At 40.3% G+C, this 22,311-nt stretch overlaps 3 protein-coding genes across 3 annotated transcripts; 1 reads left to right on the top strand and 2 right to left on the bottom strand.

Moving 5' to 3' along the window:
• bckdha (branched chain keto acid dehydrogenase E1 subunit alpha) lies at window positions 1-7,464 on the top strand. The gene is made up of 8 exons (XM_084717464.1): window positions 1-314; window positions 2,137-2,313; window positions 2,620-2,706; window positions 2,795-2,903; window positions 4,436-4,597; window positions 4,696-4,902; window positions 5,004-5,145; window positions 6,483-7,464. The coding sequence occupies exons 1-8, from the start codon at window positions 201-203 to the stop codon at window positions 6,823-6,825; spliced, it is 1,341 nt and encodes a 446-aa protein (XP_084573590.1). The 5' UTR covers window positions 1-200; the 3' UTR covers window positions 6,826-7,464.
• An 867-nt stretch (window positions 7,465-8,331) lies between these two features.
• Window positions 8,332-13,467, bottom strand: b3gnt2l (UDP-GlcNAc:betaGal beta-1,3-N-acetylglucosaminyltransferase 2, like). The gene is made up of 2 exons (XM_084717459.1): window positions 13,331-13,467; window positions 8,332-10,499 (listed from the first exon to the last, which is right to left on the bottom strand). Exon 2 carries the CDS (start codon window positions 10,355-10,357, stop codon window positions 8,849-8,851), a length of 1,509 nt encoding a protein of 502 aa, XP_084573585.1. The 5' UTR covers window positions 10,358-10,499; window positions 13,331-13,467; the 3' UTR covers window positions 8,332-8,848.
• A 116-nt stretch (window positions 13,468-13,583) lies between these two features.
• On the bottom strand, window positions 13,584-21,757 carry napab (N-ethylmaleimide-sensitive factor attachment protein, alpha b). The gene is made up of 11 exons (XM_084717460.1): window positions 21,516-21,757; window positions 20,012-20,091; window positions 19,791-19,907; window positions 19,297-19,343; window positions 19,130-19,207; window positions 18,901-18,956; window positions 18,286-18,370; window positions 18,089-18,193; window positions 17,923-17,991; window positions 17,420-17,470; window positions 13,584-15,569 (listed from the first exon to the last, which is right to left on the bottom strand). The coding sequence occupies exons 1-11, from the start codon at window positions 21,611-21,613 to the stop codon at window positions 15,468-15,470; spliced, it is 888 nt and encodes a 295-aa protein (XP_084573586.1). The 5' UTR covers window positions 21,614-21,757; the 3' UTR covers window positions 13,584-15,467.
• Between the last annotated feature and the right edge of the window lie 554 nt (window positions 21,758-22,311).

The following is a 22,311-nucleotide window of genomic DNA, read 5'->3' as shown; positions in this document are numbered from 1 at the left end:
ACTGTGGTGTAATTGACGCTGCTGGATGTAGATATTCGACCTGGCTAGTGTGGATAGCAGTGCTACACACTGGAAAACAGTCAAAACGGTTGTTTTCGATTGGTACTGTCGCACAGTACTAACATATTTACTGTGAAGTTTAATATTTCGTGTCGAGCGAGCGCAGGACCGGTCAGATCAAACGACTGTGGACTGTCCAGATGGCGGCTGTTAGGAGTATGAACAAAATGTATGGAGTATGTTTCTATGCTGCTCGTCAGATGGCAGGACTGAGGACGTCGAGGCTGCTTCAACAGAGAGCCTTCAGAGTCGGCGTGAGTTCAACATTTAGCTGGTGCAACATTGGTTGTTTGGTCAGCTAATAGCTAGCGTTAGCTAAAGAACACGAAAGGTCGCTTTCACGAATGGTTGTTGGAAGTGGTCTGACTTTTAATCAGGCAAAGCAAACATGCGGTGTTAAGTTAACAGAAGGTTCCGTGTCGGTATAAAGTTGAAAATTGTAATGTTTAGGGTAGGATTAGAGATGGTTTGACTTGGGGACCCATCAAGGATTCACTGCGCGTTACTTGACTTCTTCAGTTATCGCGATAGTTTGTTAGCTAGCTAGCTTACCAGACAACCTTGCAGAAACTAACGTAGGTTTGATTTTATGTTACCGATTGTCCAACGACTTCTTATGAAGTCGAACTGAAGGTGCGACTTTTTGTGAATATATGTTTGAAAATGAATTTAATCTGTACCGGCACAGGCGCATCTTGTGTTTGTTGTTGTGACACAAAGCTTGGGTAGCTTGCCAGCCCAAAGAGCTATCGTGTCTAGAAGGGAATCCTTGATTTGCGAAACTCTCACGAGATTTGTACGTACTGTTTATTCATTGCGCAGGTTTACAAGCTAATTGTGTTTTAAATGTGATAGCGCAATGGTTGACGTTTTGGCGGCTTGGGGGATTAAAACACTTGGTTAGGGTTTGGAGCAGAATATGGGTTTTGGTTAAAATGATCATTCTCGCGAGATCTTTCGCTAGTATAGGGTTCCCTTCTGGATACGACCTCATGGAGCCGGCTAAGAGTTTGGCCTGCTGCATTCCCATTGGTCGAACAAAGGGGCGTGAGGAGAAAACTTCCGTCTTCAAGTTCAGCTTGACATAGAAATATCTTTCACAGTAAAACAAGCTGTTATTGTCGGCTCCCATGAAATAAAGATGAATTTTCTGATTTAATTTCTATTACTTGGTGTACATAACGTACATGTATATAACTGGATGTAGAGAGTACCAATAGATAGACAAGGGATGGACAGAGGAGAGTTGGGTTAATTAATAAATTTGACCTGACAGGTGAGTCTCATTCAGGAAGCAACACAGACCGGTTGTAAAAATATGAAATGAAAGACAAGAGCTTCTTGGTGACCTGATCTTGAGATCCTCTAAGTACACATGTAATTAGATCCTCTAAGTAAGCGTACATATTCTCTGGGAGGTTTTCTGAAGTGTCATGCAGTCACTGGAAAACACCTCGGATAATTTCCAGTTAGTACAGAACAATGCATTCATTTTCTATATTCTAATTGACACAATTGCTTATAATAATAACAACAACAACTTTTATTATTTGTATTAATAATATTTTTTTTAAACTATGAGTTTAACTCTTATTTTACCAGAAATATTCCCATATCAATTCAGAATATTTGTCAAGGGTTTCTTGGCCAAGACATCAGTATACAAAGCTTCATGTCAAAGAAATATACAACATATTTAGTAACGGGGCGTGTAGATTTGGTGGTCACATAGTCCTTAATCCTGTTTTTATAATCTTTCAAGATTATAAAACATGGTAGAACAACATTCCATTATCCTGTTAAATGCTTAAAAACATGTTAAATCACAGACCACACTGTTACACAATTACAATTTTAACCGTGCCAACAGGAAATGTGATCATATTTCAGTAAAATTACCTTTTGTAGTATGACTTGCAAAAAGTTCAGTTTTCAGTTTAGGTTTCACAGAGCAGCGGCAGAGTTTTTTCTTTGGATGTCATTGTGAGAAAGATGAATCCCCTCTTTGTGGCGTCTGTTTTAGAGAGGGCCTTCAGTGATGTTATCAATAAATAATGCTTGCATTCAATCTGTCAGGCCGTGCAGCGGCAGCAGCCCTTTGACTCATCAGTGGACAAGCCACAGTTCCCTGGAGCCTCAGCTGAGTTTGTGGATCATCTTGAGTTCATCCAGCCCAATGTCATCTCCGGGATCCCAGTGTACCGGGTGATGGACAGGCAGGGCAACATCATCAACCCCTCTGAAGACCCCCAGGTACTGTCAACCTGCCCTGACCCCTGGCTAGTAAAGGGAAGGAAGGGAAGGGAAGAAAACAGTCTGTACATGAAAATGCTCACAACCAGAACTGTGGATTATTTTGAGTAAAGGGGTCATGATATTTTAGGGCAGACATCTCAATGTCCAGTATCTCCAAAACTCTGCATGCAACTTGCACCAAAATAGCCCCACAGGCCAGAGGAAAAATATGTATTTTTGATTATGGGGTGAACTCTGTGACCTTCACTCCTGACATGCTCAAGTTCATTTATTGGTTGCTTGTTGTGTTTCTTCCCTGCTCAGCTCTCCAAAGAGACAGTTTTGAATTTCTATCAGAAGATGACGATGCTGAACACAATGGACCGCATTCTCTATGAGTCTCAGCGACAGGTATTTTTTTCCTCTTCCTGTATTTCCTGGTGTAGCCATGAAACAGTAAAAGAATGTTGTGAGAGAGTGTTACTTGTCTCTGTTACAGGGTCGGATCTCCTTCTACATGACCAACTACGGTGAAGAGGGGACACATATTGGTAGTGCTGCTGCTCTTGACCCAAACGACTTGGTCTTTGGGCAATACAGAGAAGCTGGTAAGGAACAGACAGCATATGGTTTTACTTTTTTAAAGTTTAAATAGCAATCAAAGCAATTTGCTTCCCTTAATTTTTTATTTTTACATCTCATTTCTGTTTTAGTTGTCATGATAGCTCTGCTTCTTTTTATCAGATAGCACTCTGGAAGTCACATGACAATATGTTTAGTGTCTGTGGTGATTTTATAACAAGTACCTGAAGTCTGCTCCAAGCTTGTCAGACAGTTTTATTTAAACAAGTGTGCCAGTGTTCGCTTTGGTGCACAATCATCACGTGACCATTGATATCTGAGGCAAACAATGCTTCAGTAAGTCAGTGAATCACATGATACGTTTGCCAACCTCCCAAAGTCAAACCGCATCAGTCACTCGGGTGGTCAGTCATTCAGAAAAACCAGTAAGTCAGCCTTTATTTGTACATCATCTTTTGTAGAAATGGCAGCACAAATATAAGAAAATACATTTAGAAATATACATCATATAAAAAAGAGAAACAGAACTATTAAAAAAATTTAATTTTACTTGTTTAAATACAGACTCATAAATGTGCATCACACCAGTAAGCGTACACTGTTCTACAATCTGTTTTACTGGCAGTGTTGTGATGCTTTCAGTGGTGATCTGATTTTTAGAACTAGCTTCAAAACCTCAACCATTCAGAAACAAGGATGTTTCACCATTAACTATTCACACAACACCACTTGTGGTCCTTGTTTTGTTGCCTCTGTGAGAAAGTGTGTAAAATAGGCGCAGGGGCAGGAAAATCTGTCCCGCAGAATTAAACGGGTCTGTCTTCCTGCCACTTAACACCCTCTTTAAGAGCCGCCTCCCCATTTATGCCTTTTTTTTCCTGCTGTCTTACCTTTTGTACTCTCCTCTTACCCACTGCTTCACCCTTCAGCTTCTTCACTGTCCATGTAGCCCCTCCACTAATGCCTATACTCATCTACCACCTGCATGCCTATTTAGGATAATCGATCTTTAGACATGGATGTTGCCTTATTTTTCTCTTATATTTGTTCAAGCCTGTTCGTACAAACCTGAAAAGTTTGATGAATCATGTGATCTTAAATTGGAGGTGCGTGCCAGGAAATTTGATTAGCGAAGCAAGATGCCCCAACAAATCCATATAAAGGCACCAGACCAAAGTACCTACAAGCCGCTGACATTTGACAGGTATCGTTACACTCATAAAAACGAAGGAGTTAAATGAAAAGGAAAGGCCACTGAAGGACAGCAAAAAAAAACTTTTGCAGATGTGGATGCTTCGGCTTAAATGACTTTTTCTTCATTACATTTCACAACACTAAATGCAAGTTTGTGTGTACAGCGGCACTGTTAAATTTTTATTTTACCTAAGAAAGTACAAAAATATTGAATGTCACAAAAGTTTTTAAATTGTTTGCACCCGCAATTTCAGATCAAATCTGTGTATATGAACAGTTCCTGCATGAGGCACAGTGACCACATGCTGTCCGTGTTTTCTTGTCTTGTGAGTAACAGTGTTATAATTCCTGTGTCTCCCTGCAGGAGTGCTGATGTACCGTGGCTTTCCTCTGGATTTGTTCATGGCTCAGTGCTACGGCAACGCCGATGACCTCGGCAAGGGCCGTCAGATGCCTGTCCACTATGGCTCCAAAGAGCTGAACTTTTTCTCCATCTCTTCTCCTCTGGCCACTCAGATTCCCCAGGGTGAGCTGTACAGCTGTGTGTTAACCTCTCCAGTCTGTGAGTGCAGAGCACACACACACCTGCTGATCTGTATTCATGTTTTGTTGTGTCCGTTTCAGCCGCTGGAGCTGCATACGCCGTCAAGAGAGAAAACATGAACCGAGCTGTGATCTGTTATTTTGGAGAGGGAGCAGCCAGCGAAGGAGACGCTCACGCCGGCTTCAACTTCTCCGCCACCCTCGAGTGTCCACTTATATTCTTCTGTCGTAACAACGGCTACGCCATCTCTACCCCCACCCATGAGCAGTACAGGGGAGATGGCATTGGTAAGAGGCCTCAGTGCTTTTTTTTATCTGTGGTATCTGATTTGAAATCCTCAGCTGCTCTTACGAACACATTTCACTCACACGTTTCTCTGATTGAACAGCTGCTCGCGGTCCGGGTTACGGCATGATGTCCATCCGTGTCGATGGTAATGACGTGTTCGCTGTGTACAACGCTACAAAGGAGGCACGGCGCAGGGCTGTGGCTGAGAACCAGCCCTTCCTCATTGAGGCAATGACCTACAGGTTAGTGGATGTTTGAGTGATTTGTGACCATTCTGTAAGCTTTAGGCTGATAGCTCATCATCCTCACGAATTATGAGGTTTCTGTCATTACTGTGAGAAATGTGTGATTTTTGCTACTTTAAGGAATAGTTTGGATTATTTGAAGTGGAGATGTATGAGGTGCTTAGTTTAAAGTCAGTATTACAGTAGATGGAGGTAGACATGGCCCGAATTTGAAGAAGCAGAGAGAAACACTAGCACTGAGGCTACACAACATACTGCTGTAGACAGGGTCAGAAGCAAAACGGATTCTAGCCTGTCTACAAAAAAATATAATATTAGATTAAGTGTACATTATATTTAGAATATTTTCACCGGTCTTTGCTGTCAGGCAGTCTTTTCAGATTGGCTTATATAACTGCAGTTTCCAAACATCTCTCTGTCTCTCTCGTTCAACTATGAGGAACAAAAACAGATAAAGAAACTAATAGCCAGGAGGTGAATACCAGAGGAAACAAAGAAGAAAGTGTCAATATGATTTGATAATCAAATACAGGTGTTTGTTTTGTTTTGTTTTGTTTTGTTTTGTTTTGTTTTGTTTTGTGGTCACTGCAGCAGTTAGTTGCTTCACTGAACTGTCAGTCCTGCCTGTAGGGATGCAAAGGCTCAGATCAAAAGATAAAAATAACAAATGGGGGGTTGAACTGCAGAAAGAGGAATAAAGCCTAAAAGGGGCTTTATTCTGCTCTAATCGATATTGAGCAGAATGTTAATAGAGTTTAACTTTACATCATCAGACAATTTACATCAAATACTGAAATCAACTGAGGACTTGTCATCACTTGTTATTGTCAATTTTTGATGTTGCGCACGTCTTCCCTGAGTCTGGGGAGGAGGGGACGGTGGGAGACAACTTGCTTCAACCATCGCATCGTATATTAAATAACTTTTTAACCATATAATGTATGTCTGTGGCTCCAACTTGCTATTTGGATTGCAGTACTCATTTTTGCATGTGCACTTGCTACTTGTCGGTCCTTTAATAACCATAAATACTATAGAGAGAACAAAATATGTATATATTAAATTTAATTTAAAATATATATAACATGCTGCCTATCAAGCTAACAAATTAAAACAATCTGCATTATTTGCATTAAGTTTTCATATATGTGCATCTTGGTTTACTGATATGTTGTATATTAAAAGTACATAGCATAGTTCAATAACTAGCTTTTTCTGAAATAAAGGAGCGGATGCAGGTTGTTGTTCTAACAAAATGTTTTCCAATAATGAAAATTTAATGGAGAGTTGTAGGAAACGCACTCGCCATTAAAATATTTCTGTTCATTCATCAGAATTGGCCACCACAGCACCAGTGACGACAGCTCGGCTTACCGCTCGGTGGACGAGGTGAACTACTGGGACAAACAGGACCACCCCATCTCCAGGCTGAGGCACTACATGACGGCCCGCAGCTGGTGGAGCGAGGATGACGAGAGGAGCTGGCGGAAGCAGTCCCGCAAGATGGTGATGGAGGCCTTCGAGAAGGCCGAGAAACGCCTGAAGCCCAATCCCGAACTGCTGTTTACTGACGTGTACAGCGAGATGACGCCCAATCTGACCAAGCAGAGAGAGTCCATGAGGAGGCACATGCAGCAGTACAAAGAGCACTACCCATTTGACCTGTATGAGAAATAACTGCACTTTTGTGATTTGCTGAACAAATGTGGAAGCAGGTGAAGATTGAGACTGGGATAGACTTGCACACCTTCTACTGTATTCGCAAAAATAGTTTTGATATGACGTGGCATTTCTTTCTGCACAACAGACGGGGAGGAGAGCGATTGTGCTTTCAAATCAGCTGTACTTCATTGCCTCTGGGTTTGGTGCCTTAAGTTAATAGATTCACTGTCAGTAGTAAAGCTCCTCTGAAAGTGCTGACTCACACGTTTGTTTCACAGCTATTCCAAGGCCACTAATGTTCTTTCAAGTGCAGCAAAAAAACAGCTGGGGCCGTTTGAACGCCTAAAACAAACACACAAATGAAGCAATAACGGTGAAAGTTAATCTCTCTTGTGTATGTTCCCTCTCTTGTAACGGTCTTCTTCAGTGGTTTATGGTACTTAACAGGTTTCCTTGTGTGTCATTGAGGTGACTGATTTAACTTGTGTTAAAGAACTCTCCTATTTGAATGATTTTTAGCATACACACCCAAATTTTAGATGGGTGTGTATGCTGCCTGTTACAGAAACTCTTCTAAATCCCAGAACTGTGCACCCATCTAGCTCATGTTACATGTTTGGTGTTTTGTGGAAAATAAAACTAAGAAATTCTGAATCGTCTTGACTGAATTACTTTTTATTTAAATTCAACAGGAAATGGATTGGGTTAATGAAACAGCTACACTGTTCAATTTGACTTTGTGGATAATATCTTGGCCTTCAGTGTTCAAATGGCTCAACAAAAATGCAGAATGCTTCTTTCCAAGGTTCACAAACATCCATAGATGCTGCATTAGCCTTCAGATTGAATGTCAAATGTCGCCACTATATTGGACAGTTAAATGCAAGTACATGGGGGAGCTGCTGATATTCTACAGAAAAATCACTATAATCTTTATCAACCAAATTCAAAGAGTCATTTTTATAGTCAAGGGTTGTTCATGATCTATGCAGAGTAAGTTAGAAAAAAAAAATTCCTACTCCATAGATCACTTGAATATAACATGACTTGGTTACAGTGCTTTTATCCAGAAAAACGTCAACTTTTCTGCATACATGCACTCGTTTAAAGGTCAGTTTTGCCTGGTCCAATATAGCAGCGATGAAGGACTGCAGTCAATGCTGCTTTTCAACCCCAAATCAAAAATATATATTCTTTATTTTACCACTTATCTGTAGTGCCATTTATACATCTAGATTGCTTCATAGTTATCAGCCGCCAAGATGTCTGCCTTCTTTTGAATTAGAAGTAGATGGTACTTGGCTTGTGGTGCTCAAGATGCAAAAAAAAAAAAAAAAAAAAATAGAGTCGAAAAACTCAATAACAATGTCTCCTTCCAGAAATCATGACTCAAGATAATCCACAGACATTGTTGTGAGCAATTTCATGTAGGAACCATTTTCCTTTAACCGTCTGCAGACTGTATCAGCGAGCAGAAGGGAACGTGCATCTACTCATAGATGATAGTTTATGGCTCAGGCCACCCAGAGCACGAGCCTCTTGTTCATGAGTGGATACATGCTTCCTCTATGTGGTGATATGGTTGGCGGACAGTAGAAAGGAAATAGTTCGTACATGAAACTACTCATGTCTTGGAATTATGGATGGAGTAACCGGGTCTTGATCTCTGAAAAGAGACACTGCTTTTTTCAATTGTAATCTTCCTTTGCATTTTGAGCCACACAAGCCGAGTGCCATCTAGTTCCATTACACTGGAGATAAGGCAGACATCTCTCCGGACGATATCTCTAAAAGTAGAAAACTTGCACCAAAACACTCTGGATGGATAACCAGCACCTCAAGCCAGAGGAAAATATGTATTTTTGATTGGTGAACTTACCCTTTGAAAAGTGTCTTAACTGCAATATTTGAGTCCATGCAAGATGCCAACAGTAGATGATACAAAACTTCAATTACAGTTCCTCCTCTTGAGACACTACAAGCCATGGCTACAGTATATTGCTCTTTCATCACTCCATCTGTTGCTCACCAGTCCTGTTTAACAAGTCAAAAAGGGGCTGTGAATGCCTTTCCACAGCTTCTTCAACTGCTGCGGGGAGCGTTGGTGAATCAGAATCAGATTTTTGTGTATGCACATGTTCTCCCGATCCGGCTCCTTGACATCAAATGTCTGAAAGCCTGTGTGCGCCTCAGGAGAAACTCCCACAGCAGATATGCACATCCCATTGTAGACATCGTCGATGGGGAAGAAAGGTAGGACATGTGAGACTGAATACACTGGCTGCAGCAATGCTCCAGAGATAACAAAGCCGCCACCACCAGCATAAGCGGGGTATGAACCATCATAGAAGCTCAAAGGAATATAGTATTTGCTTGTGGGGTCTCTCTGGGGCGTTGCGGTGGTTATGATGTGCCCAAGATACAACTGAGAGGCCTTCGAAGGCTCCAGAGACTGCAGGTGGCTGAGTAGTGCTGGCGAGTTGACAAATACATCGTCGTCCCCACTAAAGACGAAGGACACATGAGGACAGTATTTCATTGTCCACTGGAGGAACATGTTCATTTTGAGCGTCAGGTTCAAGAGGGATTCATGGAAGTCCCACTGCAGGATGTCCCCGAAGTGTCTCGCTTCAAAAGACAGCAGGGGACTGAGGTTGGGGTCATCCAGCGGAGAGTTACCCAAGAGAAACACTGTGCGTACCTTCAGTCCGTTCTGATATATCCCCTCTTTTCCCCAGGTCTCCCGCACTGCTTGTCTCCGCTCAAAGTTTCCAGGAGTTGACTTGATGGCAAAAAGAAGGAAGGTCTGGTTGTCGCTTTTCGCTTTACCGGAGATGCACTTATTGGGTTGATTGATCAGGACTGGAGCAGACCTGCACTTCATGCCCTTCGTGAAGTCCTGGAACAAGTCAGGGTAGGAGGTGAAGTCATGCACATTGGTTTGGAGAGGCTCTAGATTTGTCTCCTTGCAGTGAGACCAATCAGAGACACGTCTAAAAGAATTTCCTCCGTTGTCTAGATTCCTGAGGGCCGAGTACAGCAGACGGTTCCAGTATGCTCCATTTGGAGGGATGGTCTCTCTCAGACCATGAGAAACAGACACATTGTGGACCTCAGGCTTGGGTGTGGTGAAGCTCTCAGTCTTGAGGGTGAAATTCTCTGGCTTGGTGAAGCTCTGTGGCTTGGTGAAACTGTCCGGCTTGGCGACACTCTCCGGCTTGGCGACGCTCTCAGGCCTGGCGACGCTCTCTGGCTCGGTGACACTCTTTGGCCTGGCGACGCTCTCCAGCTCGGCGACGCTTTCCGGCTCAGCGACACTCTCCGGCTCGGCGACGCTCTCTGGCTTGGTGAAGTTCTCCGGCTTCGGGGTCTGTGTTTTCACATCCCTTTCGTGGACCTGGAGGACCTGAGGGTTGATGTGCCTCAGGAGGTCCTCTGCTCCAGCCTTGTGACCGTAGGACGTCTCTAGGTGCAGGGTTGAGTAGAAAAAGACCAGAAATAAACTAACGAAGAGGACCATAGCAATGAACGTATGAATCCGTCTCATTGGCTCGAGGTAAGTAAACCAAGCTGTGTGGTGTGTTGTTCCTAGAAATGGATCATATTTCAGGGGAGATGGTTCTGGGACCTGGTCTGTTATTGTCCTCAGGTTACACAGACCGTGCCAGCAGGTGACACACTGGATGTACCTGCCAACAGGAAAAACACAGAGGTGACAGGTGACACATTAATGTAAAATCAACACATCATAAACTTTACAGTCTTACACCTAAATGGATTTGCTTCAAGTAATAATAATAATAATGATGCAAACTGTGAATTGTACAGCTGAATGTTCCTTTTATTGTAGCCACACTTCCACCATAAGTACCCAGAAATTTTGGTCTCTGGAATTACTTCTCTAAGAAGTCAACATTTTTGGTTTTTCTTTCAGAAAAACCAATGCCTCTATTTTTATTGCCATATGTGTTTATTAGGTGACTTTTTGTTACAAGCAGAGAGGATTAGTTAGGTTTTAGCTCCACTTCTACATTATATTATGCCATTTACAAGGTTCATAATTAGAAGGTAGGTCAGCTCAATTTTCGTGTATTATTGACGTTAAAATACCTTCTGCTCCTGTCAAACCAAAGCCCATTCTAAAAGTGGATGTTTTATGGTAGAGCAATATTTTTCACAAAACTTTAGTTACAGCATCACTCAGACTCTTTTCTGAGTCACTTCAGTCTACAGACACAATTGGCTCAGATAATTTACTCAGTAACAGTGTTTGCCAAAGACACACTACACGTTTTGACTAACCCAGAGCTGGAGTACTTGTATTCACCCCACAGCAGCAAAATGATGTACGTATCAGAGATAGATGGAATAAGCTTCTATTAAATATATATTTTCAATTAAAATCATTTATTTAAAAAGAATTTATTGGAATTATTGTTTTTTTTAGAAGTTAGGTGGACATTTGCATGATATATTTGCATGCACCTTATCATTGTGGGTGGTTTCAAATTCCTGCTGGAATACGCCTTCAACATGAATGCTCAATGAGGCCTGGAGTTCATCATCAGTCAACCTATGTGTTCTTCAGTAACTCCATGTTGATTTATCAAAGCACAGTAAACAAAAAAACTTGTTTGCAACTGCGGGACTCCCTAAAATCTCTGTATTTCACCCTGGGGAGATACCGTACATCCTGCATCACACAGCATTACCAAAACTTTAACCTAATCTTTACCTTAACCCAGGGTTAAACCTAACTACCTTACTGTAACTTCAAACTGGTGATTTTTTTTTATTTTTTGTCATCATTCATTCCTTGTACTGTTGGCATAGCTGCAACCCTGACAGAACTTCCCTGCAGATTTTCAAATGACCTTTACCTGACTGTTGATAAATTCTCAAATTGACCATCATAACAGAATAATTACTGCTAAAATATATTGACATTTAGATGGGCTAAATTACATCCAACAACAAAAATCTACTCTACTCTCAACTTCTGGAAAGTGGTACTCCTGAGTAGGGATTTTCTGGGTGTCCCGGGAACTTAATTTAGCCCCTGGCTCATATGGTGGAAATTCTAAGGGTTCCTAGTCCGTAGGGAAAGTTCTTGTGATGAGAACATGGCTGTTGTCAAACCCTACTTTAAGAGCTGACAAAATGGCAGCACATTTTATTGAAAAGTTGACCAAATCAGTTAGTAATAATGTCAAGATTTACATTAAAAGGGGCAGCTCACCGCAAAATAAAACAAACAAACAAACAAAAACAAAACATTTTTCTTGTGGTATGTAGCGCTGTTTAGATTGTTTTGGTGAGGGCTGCCAAGTTTCAGAGATACCAGCTGTAGAGATGTCTGACTTCTCTCCGGTAAAATGCTAAAAGCATCAAAAATACATTTGATGTTCACACAGGACCTACTTTCTTTCTGCAGTAGAATTTACTGGAACACACTGCATAAATCTGCTCAAAAAAATCTGAGGATTATCTTGAGTAACTAATTTATTTTTTTTATTTTTTTTACAACTTGTTCAAATGTTTTTTTTTTCTTTTCTTTCTGTGCTTTGAACACCACAACCTTAGTGCCATCTAGTTCTACTATATTCAAGAGAGGACAGATATCTCTACAGCTGGCATCTTTAAAACTCTGCAGCTCACACCTAAACAATCTAATGGGATAAATGGCACTACAGGTAAGAAGAAAAAAAAGAGCTGATACAATGGCAGCACACTTTATTGAGATGTTGACCTGTTTAGTTGGTAAGATGTTTTTTTGTTTAAAAATAACTGCATATTAAAGTAAATCTAACATGGTTACTTTTATATTCTCACCCCCTGTCATTCAGCACATTTTAAATGTTCAGGTAAAAAAGGAGGAACTCTATGTCAACATTGATGACAGTTTTTCATTGTTTGCTGTATTAAGTGGGCTGGTAAAGCAGACCTAATGCTGGTCTAATTTCAGTACTGTTATATAAGGTTACATTTTCACTGTGGATCTCTTCATCCATGAGAAGAGAACAAAAAGTCATGTCGTGTCATGTGAGCATGCAGCAGGTGATGTGGGTTTAGAAAATGTAGCCTGCGGCGGCAGTCTGATTCTGCTGGGATGCGCTCAAACACACCCTTCTCTCCTGTGTTTAATTAGAGCAAACCGGCTTTGTACAAATAACAAAGAGGGAAAGTCCTCTGGGGGCGTCCCTGATTAAACATCATCAAAATAAATGAACAGAACACCTGAGGCCTTTGTATTGAGACAAAAACACCAATAGATACTTCGCATTCTGGACCATGTTACAGGTGCTTTCGATACGTTCAGCAGTTTTTTTACGGGTTTCATTCAAGTGTTAATTTATAGATTCGATTAAACTAAGATAAACCTGCCTGGACTTTACAAACACTTTGAGATACAAATCACCCGTGAGGCTGCACGTGAGACCTTTAACCTGTAGTTCAAAAGGTAAAACCAGTCACTAATAAGATGATTTAACATTAAAGTTCTGCAAAAAGAAATACTTACTAAGATGAAAGCACGCCGAGCAGAGACCGCGGCATGTGTCTGAAGCGGCTGAAAAACAAATGAGTATCCAGGAGCCTTCAGGTCCTACCGACTGGCCAACAGGTGCACAAAACCGCATCATTTAGATTTCAACCCCATATTTTTCTTTAATGTGATCGGGGCAGCGATGTGAGCGCATGCAGGTGCAGGTCTGCACATGACATCAGGTGATCAGTTCACACAGCAGAGCAGGCAGGTGAGGCCACGCCCAGGATGCTGTGCGGCTGTCCGAGACAGGTTTATTCAAACGTTTGAAGAGGAAACATCACTGATGTACAAATTATTTAAGACCAATTGTCTCTTGACAATATCATCAGGAGGGTACATGAGCACAGTGTTCAGATCAGTAAAGCTCCTTTTTCTTCGATGTATTGCATCACGTGCAGGCTTTCTTAAAAAAAAAATGCATTTTTTCCAGCCTGGTTAGTTAATGACAGAAAAAACAACACAAATCAGACAATCACAAAAAAAAAAAAAAACTTGAGAAATAACTCCTATACAGTGGAAAACTGCTGCTCTAGTTTTCTCATCCATACCAAACCATGCAAATAATCATAAAGGTGATGGGCTTCTTTCACCTTATTTTGTGGAATAAAAGCACTTTTAAATGTAAATGACAGAAACATTTAGCAAATTAAGTGAAACCACTTCTAAAAGCATCATATTTTTTTCATCAAATCTAGCTGTTCACATCCTGAGAACTTCGCAGTGTAAGGCAGAGGGGGTATTTGCCGCCAGAATAACCTCAGAAACTCTTGTTCTCTCTGCTTGGAGAGGAGTTCTGCAGCTGAGATGAAGTGCTGTTTAATTAGAGGTGCCCTGACGTGACCTACAGTATACTCGAGCACTCAGAAGTACCAAACCCAATGTGAGTGCTTTAGTCTATGTTGGCCTTTTGGTAAGTTAAAAGAACAGTTCACCCCCAAATCAAAAATACATATTTTTCCTCTTAACTGCAGTGCTATTTATCCATCTAGACTGTTTAGGTGTGAGGTGCAGAGTTTTGCAGATATTGGCCGTAAAGATGTCCATTTCCCTTTGATGATAATGGAAGTAGATGATACTTTGCTTTTGGTGCTCGAAGTACCAAAAAATAAGAATGCAAAATAGTTCTTTCATCAAACTGCTCACAACAAGGTCTCTATATTATGTTGAGTAATCGGGTCAGGATTTCTGGAAGAGACGTTGTGGAACTGTTGTTGCTGTTCCAACTTCCAAAAAATGTGATACAAGTTAAAATATATTCCCTCTTTTGCTGGAGACCTCTTACAATACCAGTTAGTCCTCACACCCCAGTTTGTAAACCACTGTAATATTTCTACAGGCTGTTGTGCTTTGTGCGACGCCCTCTGTTGATGACATCCTTAATTACAATTGTTCGACTCAAAACTGGTGGAAATGCAGGCTGGTTTAGTAGATAGCACCAAGGTTCCAGGAATCTTGAATGGAACCAGTTCAAGAACCAGAGCTATTTGGGTGGTAAAGTGCCAACTAGTTTCATTATGTCAGACAGAAGGAAAACATCTCTACAGACTAGATCTTCAAAACTTGGCAACTCACACCAAAACGATCTAGATGGATAAATGGCACTGCGAGTTAGAGGGAAATATGTATTTTTGATTTTGGTGTGAACTGTCCCTTTAAGTTTATTTGAAAATAGACTTTTTAGATCAAAGTGTGAGTAAATTGGCATCCTCTCATCCATGTTATAACAAGAAACATCAAATAAAACCTTTTTATATAAGTGTGCTGGTATGAGTATTTGGTATCGCAGCCCATTATGAATATTTTAACTAATACTGGGCTGATACCTGTATCATAACAATATACAACTAACATACTGTGTGCAGTGTGCACTCAGGAAAATAGTGTTCATACCTATAAAGACCATAATTATTTTTGGAGCATTGAGTTGAGCAGATTAAAAAGGCAAGAAAAATACTGCAGATGGTAGGAAAAAAAACCACAGTATCTGAAGGAATAGAAGGACAAATGTTCAAAGGGTTAGGATTGTTGCTAGAATGGAAGTGAGAGGCTCAAGGCAAAAAGAAGGATGCAAGTCGGTCGTTGAGGGCTTGAGGTCGATCAGGGAGGGGAGTCAGCGAAGGTCACTCTCGTCGTCCTGTATGGTTTTCTTGATGCGGAGAAGCATGGTGGTGAGCCACTGGTCCAACCGTGAAATGGTGTCGTACTCCTTCACCTGAGGGATCAGTGGTAAATATTGTTTTGTTATGGTTTTTATTTTATTTATTTATTTATTTTTTTTGGACAAATCTGTAACATGCAAACATGTAACAGCTTTGTCAACTTGAACAATTTATGATGAGAGATAAATATTAATCTTTCACAAAAACACATTCTCCTCTATTGAGACACATATTTGCTTTTCCTTTGCTTCTATTCTTTTACTGGTATCCCAGCACTTCACTCACAGGTAATCCATTCCATTCTTTAAGGTACTGAAGCGTGAAGACCAGAGGTGCCCAAATCTTTTTCTTTAGTGAGCCAAAAGGTGGGGCCACAGACCAAAGGCACACACCAAGGCCCAGTTCCAATCCGGTCCCTACACCGTCACCCTACCCTCTCTCACTCTGTTTGCGCATTTGTCACATCAAGTGCCATTCCAAACCAATTAGCCTTAAAGGGGAAGAGTGTTATAAAGTCCTTCAACACAGACTATGCATCGATGCCGGCTGCAAACCACACTCCTCTCAAGTGGAGCAACTCTTTTGTGTCCCGTGATGGAGAAAACACCACATACTACAAATGTTAGTTCTGGGCAGTTATTTCCAAAGGGTATGTAATAAGTTACCTTATCTCAGTTTGATTACGATCAACTGTTTTCCTGCACACATGACAGAATTGCATTGTCTGCTGCCTGGCCAAAAAAAGGTCACCACCTGGATTTAACTACGCAAAAAGGTAAGAGCCATCCATTTGATAATTACTGCACAGATGAATATGTTTCAGCTGGCAACAAGTTATTGAACTCTAACTGATGCACTGAGTAGCTTCTCATTTCTTAAACAACCATGTCAGAAGACATATCCTGCGGTTGTGGAAAAGATGTTACTCTGTTTCAGAAGGGTCAAATTATTGGCCTGCATCAAGCAAAGAAAACTATGGAGATTGATGAAACTACTAAAATTGGGTTAGGAACTGGTCCTGTGGTCCAGTTTTACCCTGTTCCAGAGTGATGGGGGCATCAGGGTAAGAAGAGAGGTGGATGAAGTGATGCTCCCATCATGCCTAGTGCCTACCATACAAGCCTGTGGGGGCAGTGTTATAATCTGGGGTTGCTTCAGTTGTTCGGGTCGAGGTTCAGCAACGTTATAAGCCCCAAAAAATTATGTCAGCTCACTACCTGAATATACTGAATGAGCAGGTTTTTACATCAATGGATTTTTTTGTCCCCTGATGACACGGGCATATTCCAAGATGACAATGTCAGGATTCATCTGGCTCAAATTAGACATCATTTTCACACATGGATTGTCCACCACAGAGTCCAGACCTGAACCCCACTGAGAATCTTTGGGATGTGCTGGAAAAGACTTTACGCAGCGGTCTGACTCTCCTATCATCAATACAAGATCTTGGAGAAAAATTGATGCAACTCTGGACAGAAATAAATGTTGTGACATTGCATAAGCTTATTGAAATGATGGCATGGTGAATGCGTGACATAATCAAAGCTGAGGGCGGTCCAGCAATTAGAGTATGTGACTTTTTTTTTTTGGGCCAGGCAGTGTATTTTTGAATGAACATGCCGTGTGTAAGATGTAAACAGCATTTAATTATATTTTTTATGATTTCCTTTTTACTTCCTTTTAACATCTGGTGGGCCAAATCGAATCTTATGGCAGTCCAACTTTAGTCCACGTTCCCCACTTTGGGCAGCCCGGGTGTAGACCAAGACACACTGTAGTACACTGGTGTCAGTCTAGAATTTTTTTTTTTAACTCACTACGCTGCAAAAACTTCAAACAGCCCTCAGTAACAACCATGGCTTTATGCTGTTATTCTGTTGAAAGACAGCTGTGCACTTACCGAGTCAGTATAGGCATCCACATTCTGTTCCTCATAGGCATCTAGAAGTTTCTGAATAGATAAAAACATTACAAGCATTACAAAATTAATTTTTACTGCTACCGTTTTTGAACACTGGCATGGCTTTTTTAGCCCAATGAAAAATGTTGAATACAGCCTCGACTGTACTGAGCTGACTGGTGCTTTTGTTATATGATGCTGGGGGGTGATGTTGAGGAGACATTTAGCGTGACGCTAATTACAATCCAGCTTTTGTATTTCATTACTAGCATGTAGATGTGAAGCAAGGGCAACCACCTGTCATCACTGTTTTTTTTTTATTATTGAATACAACTACAGACATAGCAGAGGGAAACAGAAAGTAACAGTCAGCCAGTTGGAAAGTTTATCTCATCAGTGTGTTGAGTCAAACTGCTCTCCATCAGCCTCACCTCTCTACATCTAAAGGATTACTCAGTGTGTTTGTTTGAAGAATTTAGAGTCAAAGTAATACCAATGCCTACCTTCAACAGCTTGCATTCTCGAGAGTCTGAAAATGCCGGAAACATTTCTTCGTACTTCTGCACAGCGAGCTGGGTAACAGAGGATGAACATTACATGAACATTAGAGCAACACCTCCACAGTTAAGACTCGCTGTACATGGACACAAGTTGTGTGTTACAGCTTACTTTGGCGTTCAGCATGTCTACACAGAAGTGACAGAGTGCTGCCTTGAAGAAGTGATCCTTGGCACTGTATTTCAGGAGCGTACTGTCCATCGCGTGGGTTCCAACCTAAAATCACAAGGTACATTTCATGATGGTTTTCTTACTACAGCCCTGAAGTAACATGTTGAGACAAATGCTGCTGCTGAGCCTTATCACACCTGTTCATAGATCTCAATCGCTTTCGGGTACTGTTCCAGCTGAGCTGCGTAGGTTGCTACTTTCAGAAGGCACTTGTTTGCTGAACTGAAAAAGAAAATTGACAAGTTTCTCACTCCACACGTGTTCACAGAAATCAAGACCAACAAGTAACTTAACTGCACGATCATAAAAGAAAAGGTATAAAATGAAAAGAAACTGGATGGATTAAAAACAAATTTCAAAAAAATAAGAGAACTTGAAATACACAATAGAGAGCTACAAATTATTGGCTTGGCCAATAATCAGATCAGAGTTATTATAGTTTTGTATTTTTCATTAGTTTTTAATTTTTGTTCTCACTTCAGTTTAGTTTCAGTTAGTTTCTGAAGTTTTTTTTTTAAATGTTTGTTTTCAGTATTAGTTTTAGTTTTTTGTATTATAACTTGGGGTTTGTATTTCTCAGAGGTGAGATTTAGGAGGTTTGGAACAGTTATTACAATACAAACACTTGAAGGCAAGTGGCAATCATGAAGTCTTGAATTGTATTGGTCGAACAGTCAATCAAGAATGTAAAACATCTCACTATAAAGCCAAACAGGAGAAAATATTGTGCTTATATAGTCATATATAGTCACCTGGTGGATTCTTCACCTTTGTAATAATCTGCTGCCTGTTCATAATGAGCAACGGCCTGGAACGGATATTAGACAAAATTGGACGTTAGGTGTAAAGTCACTCACTCACTATGCTCACAATTAATAAGAAATTACTTGACAGTTTAAAACAAAGGACAATATCAAATTAGAAGCAAGGGTGGAACAATATGTAAAATGATAAACATGAATCACAGATATTTCATCTGACCTTGTCAATGTCCACCAGTTCTGTCTCATATATTTCAGCGATGCTGATGTGATGTTTGGCTGCGATAGTGAAGCGACCCTAAGAAAAAAACAAAACAAAACAAAACACGTGAGGTCAGTAGGGGAAGTTGCGTGTTACAAAATTAAGTTCTCTGTTCATAGACTCACCATATCAGTGTATATCTCAATAGCTCGGTTTAGGCAGTTTATGGCCTCTATAGAGAAAAACAAAAATATTTAGACACACAACACATTCTAAGAACACGTCACAGAAACGATTCAAGGAATTCATGTCGATAAAGGAACAAAGTAGGCATAAATGTAGATTCCAATATCAACAAAGTTATAAGAAACCTGTTACAAGAAGAGCAAAGTTGACAGCATCTACTTAAAAATATGATCAAATGATGGTGACCGCTAGGCTTGACGTCATTATTTAGTTACACTTTTCTCTGGTGTAAATCATTCCACAGCTATTGTCCATATCTGCTAACTGCACAGTGGGAAGAGCCTTGAATAATGCAGTTAAAGCTGTAATGATACACACACACACACACACTGGCATTATGTACATTGTATGTACAGGAACTTGCACAACGGCTTGTAAAATGTGTGAGCTTCAGCAGTTATATATCTCGAGGGTGGTAATGAGTAATTATTACCTTGTGGATCTGCTTTTTTGAAGGCGTTTCCAGCATCTATGAAGTTAGTCGCTGCATCGTGTTTGCTCTGCATCTGAAGGTGAAGGCTAGCAGCCTGGGAAAATGCATTTCCCGCAGCTGAAAAGAAAATGTGTCATATTAGCAAAACGAAGTCAGACTTAAACAAGGGAAAAAAAGCAATTATTACACTTGTTCATTCAAGCTGTAATAATTATTCTTACCACACCAGTTTTTGGCCATTTTGAACATGTTGGCTGCCCTCACATACATGTCGCAGGCCTCTTCCATCTTGGAGGAGCCCCTGTGTGTCAACACACATTTACAAGACTCTGATACTGACAAATATCAAGTGCCATTATACTTTTGAGTCAATAACTTGATATTAATAATGTAAGAATATTTTGGGCATGTTGAATGACTGAGAGAGACCGTCTCTGTTCCCTCAGCTAAACCAGTCAGATAAATTAAGACACTGTACTCGCAAACTTGTGCAACATAATCACCCCAACAATAATGCAATATTATTGTTAACTTAAATTAAGGAAAATCATATTATAATGAATAAACTTCTTGTTTTATTGTGTTTCAAAATTCTAAATTCTGCTGTTTGGTCAAGTTATTTAAGTTATGTTTCGAAGACTTTTGCCAGGCATATAATATATGTGAAGTTATATTAATTAGCCATATTGTGGTAAATATATTGATATCAGAAGATAGTTTTACTAATACCACGATAATGATCCAGACACAATTATATAAACACTTGCATTTTCCAAGCTTTATCACAATGACTATTAAAATCTACTCATATTTTACATGTTTTATATTTTGCTGTTGTTTTAAAGGCTAAATTTATATGACTGAAATATTTTCAAAATCGCATGATGGTCAAACGCAATATCCAGAGGCTGCAATTTGTTGACTGAGAGAAAAAAATGTATGAAGAGATTGAGGTTGATCTTTTTTTTTTTTTTTTACAGTATTCTGCTGTTTTCATGTACCACGTGAGGTCTCTGGACTCATTTCTGAGTCAATTAGAAACCTGTTTAAACAATTTAAGCTGGTTTTGGAATTAATATTAATGCTCAGCTGTGTCGCTGGGTGGGGACTTATTTATGCCATTAAATCTGATGCAGCCATTGACATGGATGCAACCCGCAAATCCGTTCCACTCCACTGATAATGTAAACAAATGTGATGGGCATGTGATTTGCACCCAACGACTGAGTGACCCGGCAAAATTCCTCCAGTAGGTGGCGCTATATTGCAGCAACACACCAACTGAGCTTCAGTCTCCTTCCATCAAGTGAGAATCACTTGAAATATTACACTACTCATCTTTGATTACAACCTCAGACATAATAAAGCCCTTCTAAAACAAAGAGTTAGCATTGTGCAATTGAGTCTGATTTGCTGCTACATACATGTCTGGTGTAGCTTAATTAACGTTATTAAGCAATGATCTCATGGAAGATAAAACTACATAATGTAACAGCTAAGTTAGCTAAACTGCAGCGTTGACCACAATCGCGTAACACTAAAAAACTTAACGTTAGACACAAAGCAGCTCGGTGTTGCAGAGTGTTAACAATTAGTTTATTTGTTTTTGTCCTGTCTGTATATCTGGTGGTAACTGGTCAGCTAACATTAGCTACCTTCCGCTTACTTGGCCTTTAGCTTGACAACATTAGCTAAACAGTAGCTAACTGTCATGACGTTACTCACCCAAACAGCGCTCCTAAAAACGACTGCGATGACTTCATTTTCTTTTCGGCCTCCGCCATTAAAGCCATTGCTTCCTTTTCTTTCCCGCTGTTGTCCATTTTTGTGTCACTGCTCTGATTTTGAGGAGAAAACGAGGAAATGCGAAAGTCAACAAACTTGCTAACCAGCGCTAGCAGCAGCAGCAGGTTTGGTTTGCCGTGTCACATCACCAGCCGCAAAGTAACCATCACCTCGGTCATGTGACACGGGAGCAATGGAAACACTACTGATGCGTTCACGTTCTCCTCGTATACTCCACTTCCTTCTTCCTTTTCACTTTTCACCGCAATTGTTCTCAGGGGGTAACCCATAACAAGACACAGAATATGAACATCTGTTTTGGGGTCGTTGGTCGGTTTTAGCATTGAATCAGAAGCCGTTCAGAGGAGGCGTTGTTTTATGTCGGCTAACTGCTTGAAAGTGATTGGTAATTCACCACAGTGATATCCAAATGTTATCCACACTATGATCTAAATTAAAATCATAAACACTATTCATTTTTATTGTCAGTCACTTCAAAGTATATCATTTGTATCTCTTCGCTATTGGATAATGGTAATTTTTTTTAATCTGTTGTTTTTATATGTTTTCTAGGTGAACTGCAATATTATTGATGACACATGAAGGCATCTTATGATAAATTAATGACCCATGCAAAATAGTGATGCTACTGGTCATATCTGGCTGACTCTTTTACTTGGTTATCTATTTATAAAGCATTGCGCAAATACCACATTGAATTAATGACCTTAAAAAA

Source organism: Lutjanus erythropterus, chromosome 4, assembly GCF_056507025.1.
Source record: "Lutjanus erythropterus isolate fLutEry1 chromosome 4, fLutEry1.hap2, whole genome shotgun sequence".
Lineage (NCBI taxonomy): Eukaryota > Metazoa > Chordata > Actinopteri > Lutjaniformes > Lutjanidae > Lutjanus > Lutjanus erythropterus.
This window is presented reverse-complemented; position numbering and strand designations above follow the sequence as displayed.

Bases quoted from the DNA above. Each gene is read 5' to 3' on its own strand.
- bckdha (XM_084717464.1), top strand. From the start codon at position 201: ATGGCGGCTGTTAGGAGTATGAACAAAATGTATGGAGTATGTTTCTAT. The intron at 4,598-4,695 runs GTGAGCTGTACA...TGTCCGTTTCAG, and splicing joins GGCCACTCAGATTCCCCAGG to CCGCTGGAGCTGCATACGCC. The intron at 5,146-6,482 runs GTTAGTGGATGT...TTCATTCATCAG, and splicing joins ATTGAGGCAATGACCTACAG to AATTGGCCACCACAGCACCA.
- b3gnt2l (XM_084717459.1), bottom strand. From the start codon at position 10,357: ATGAGACGGATTCATACGTTCATTGCTATGGTCCTCTTCGTTAGTTTA.
- napab (XM_084717460.1), bottom strand. From the start codon at position 21,613: ATGGACAACAGCGGGAAAGAAAAGGAAGCAATGGCTTTAATGGCGGAG. The intron at 19,208-19,296 runs GTGAGTCTATGA...TTTTTTTCTTAG, and splicing joins TTGAGATATACACTGATATG to GGTCGCTTCACTATCGCAGC. The intron at 18,371-18,900 runs GTGACTATATAT...TTTCTTTTTCAG, and splicing joins AAAGGTGAAGAATCCACCAG to TTCAGCAAACAAGTGCCTTC.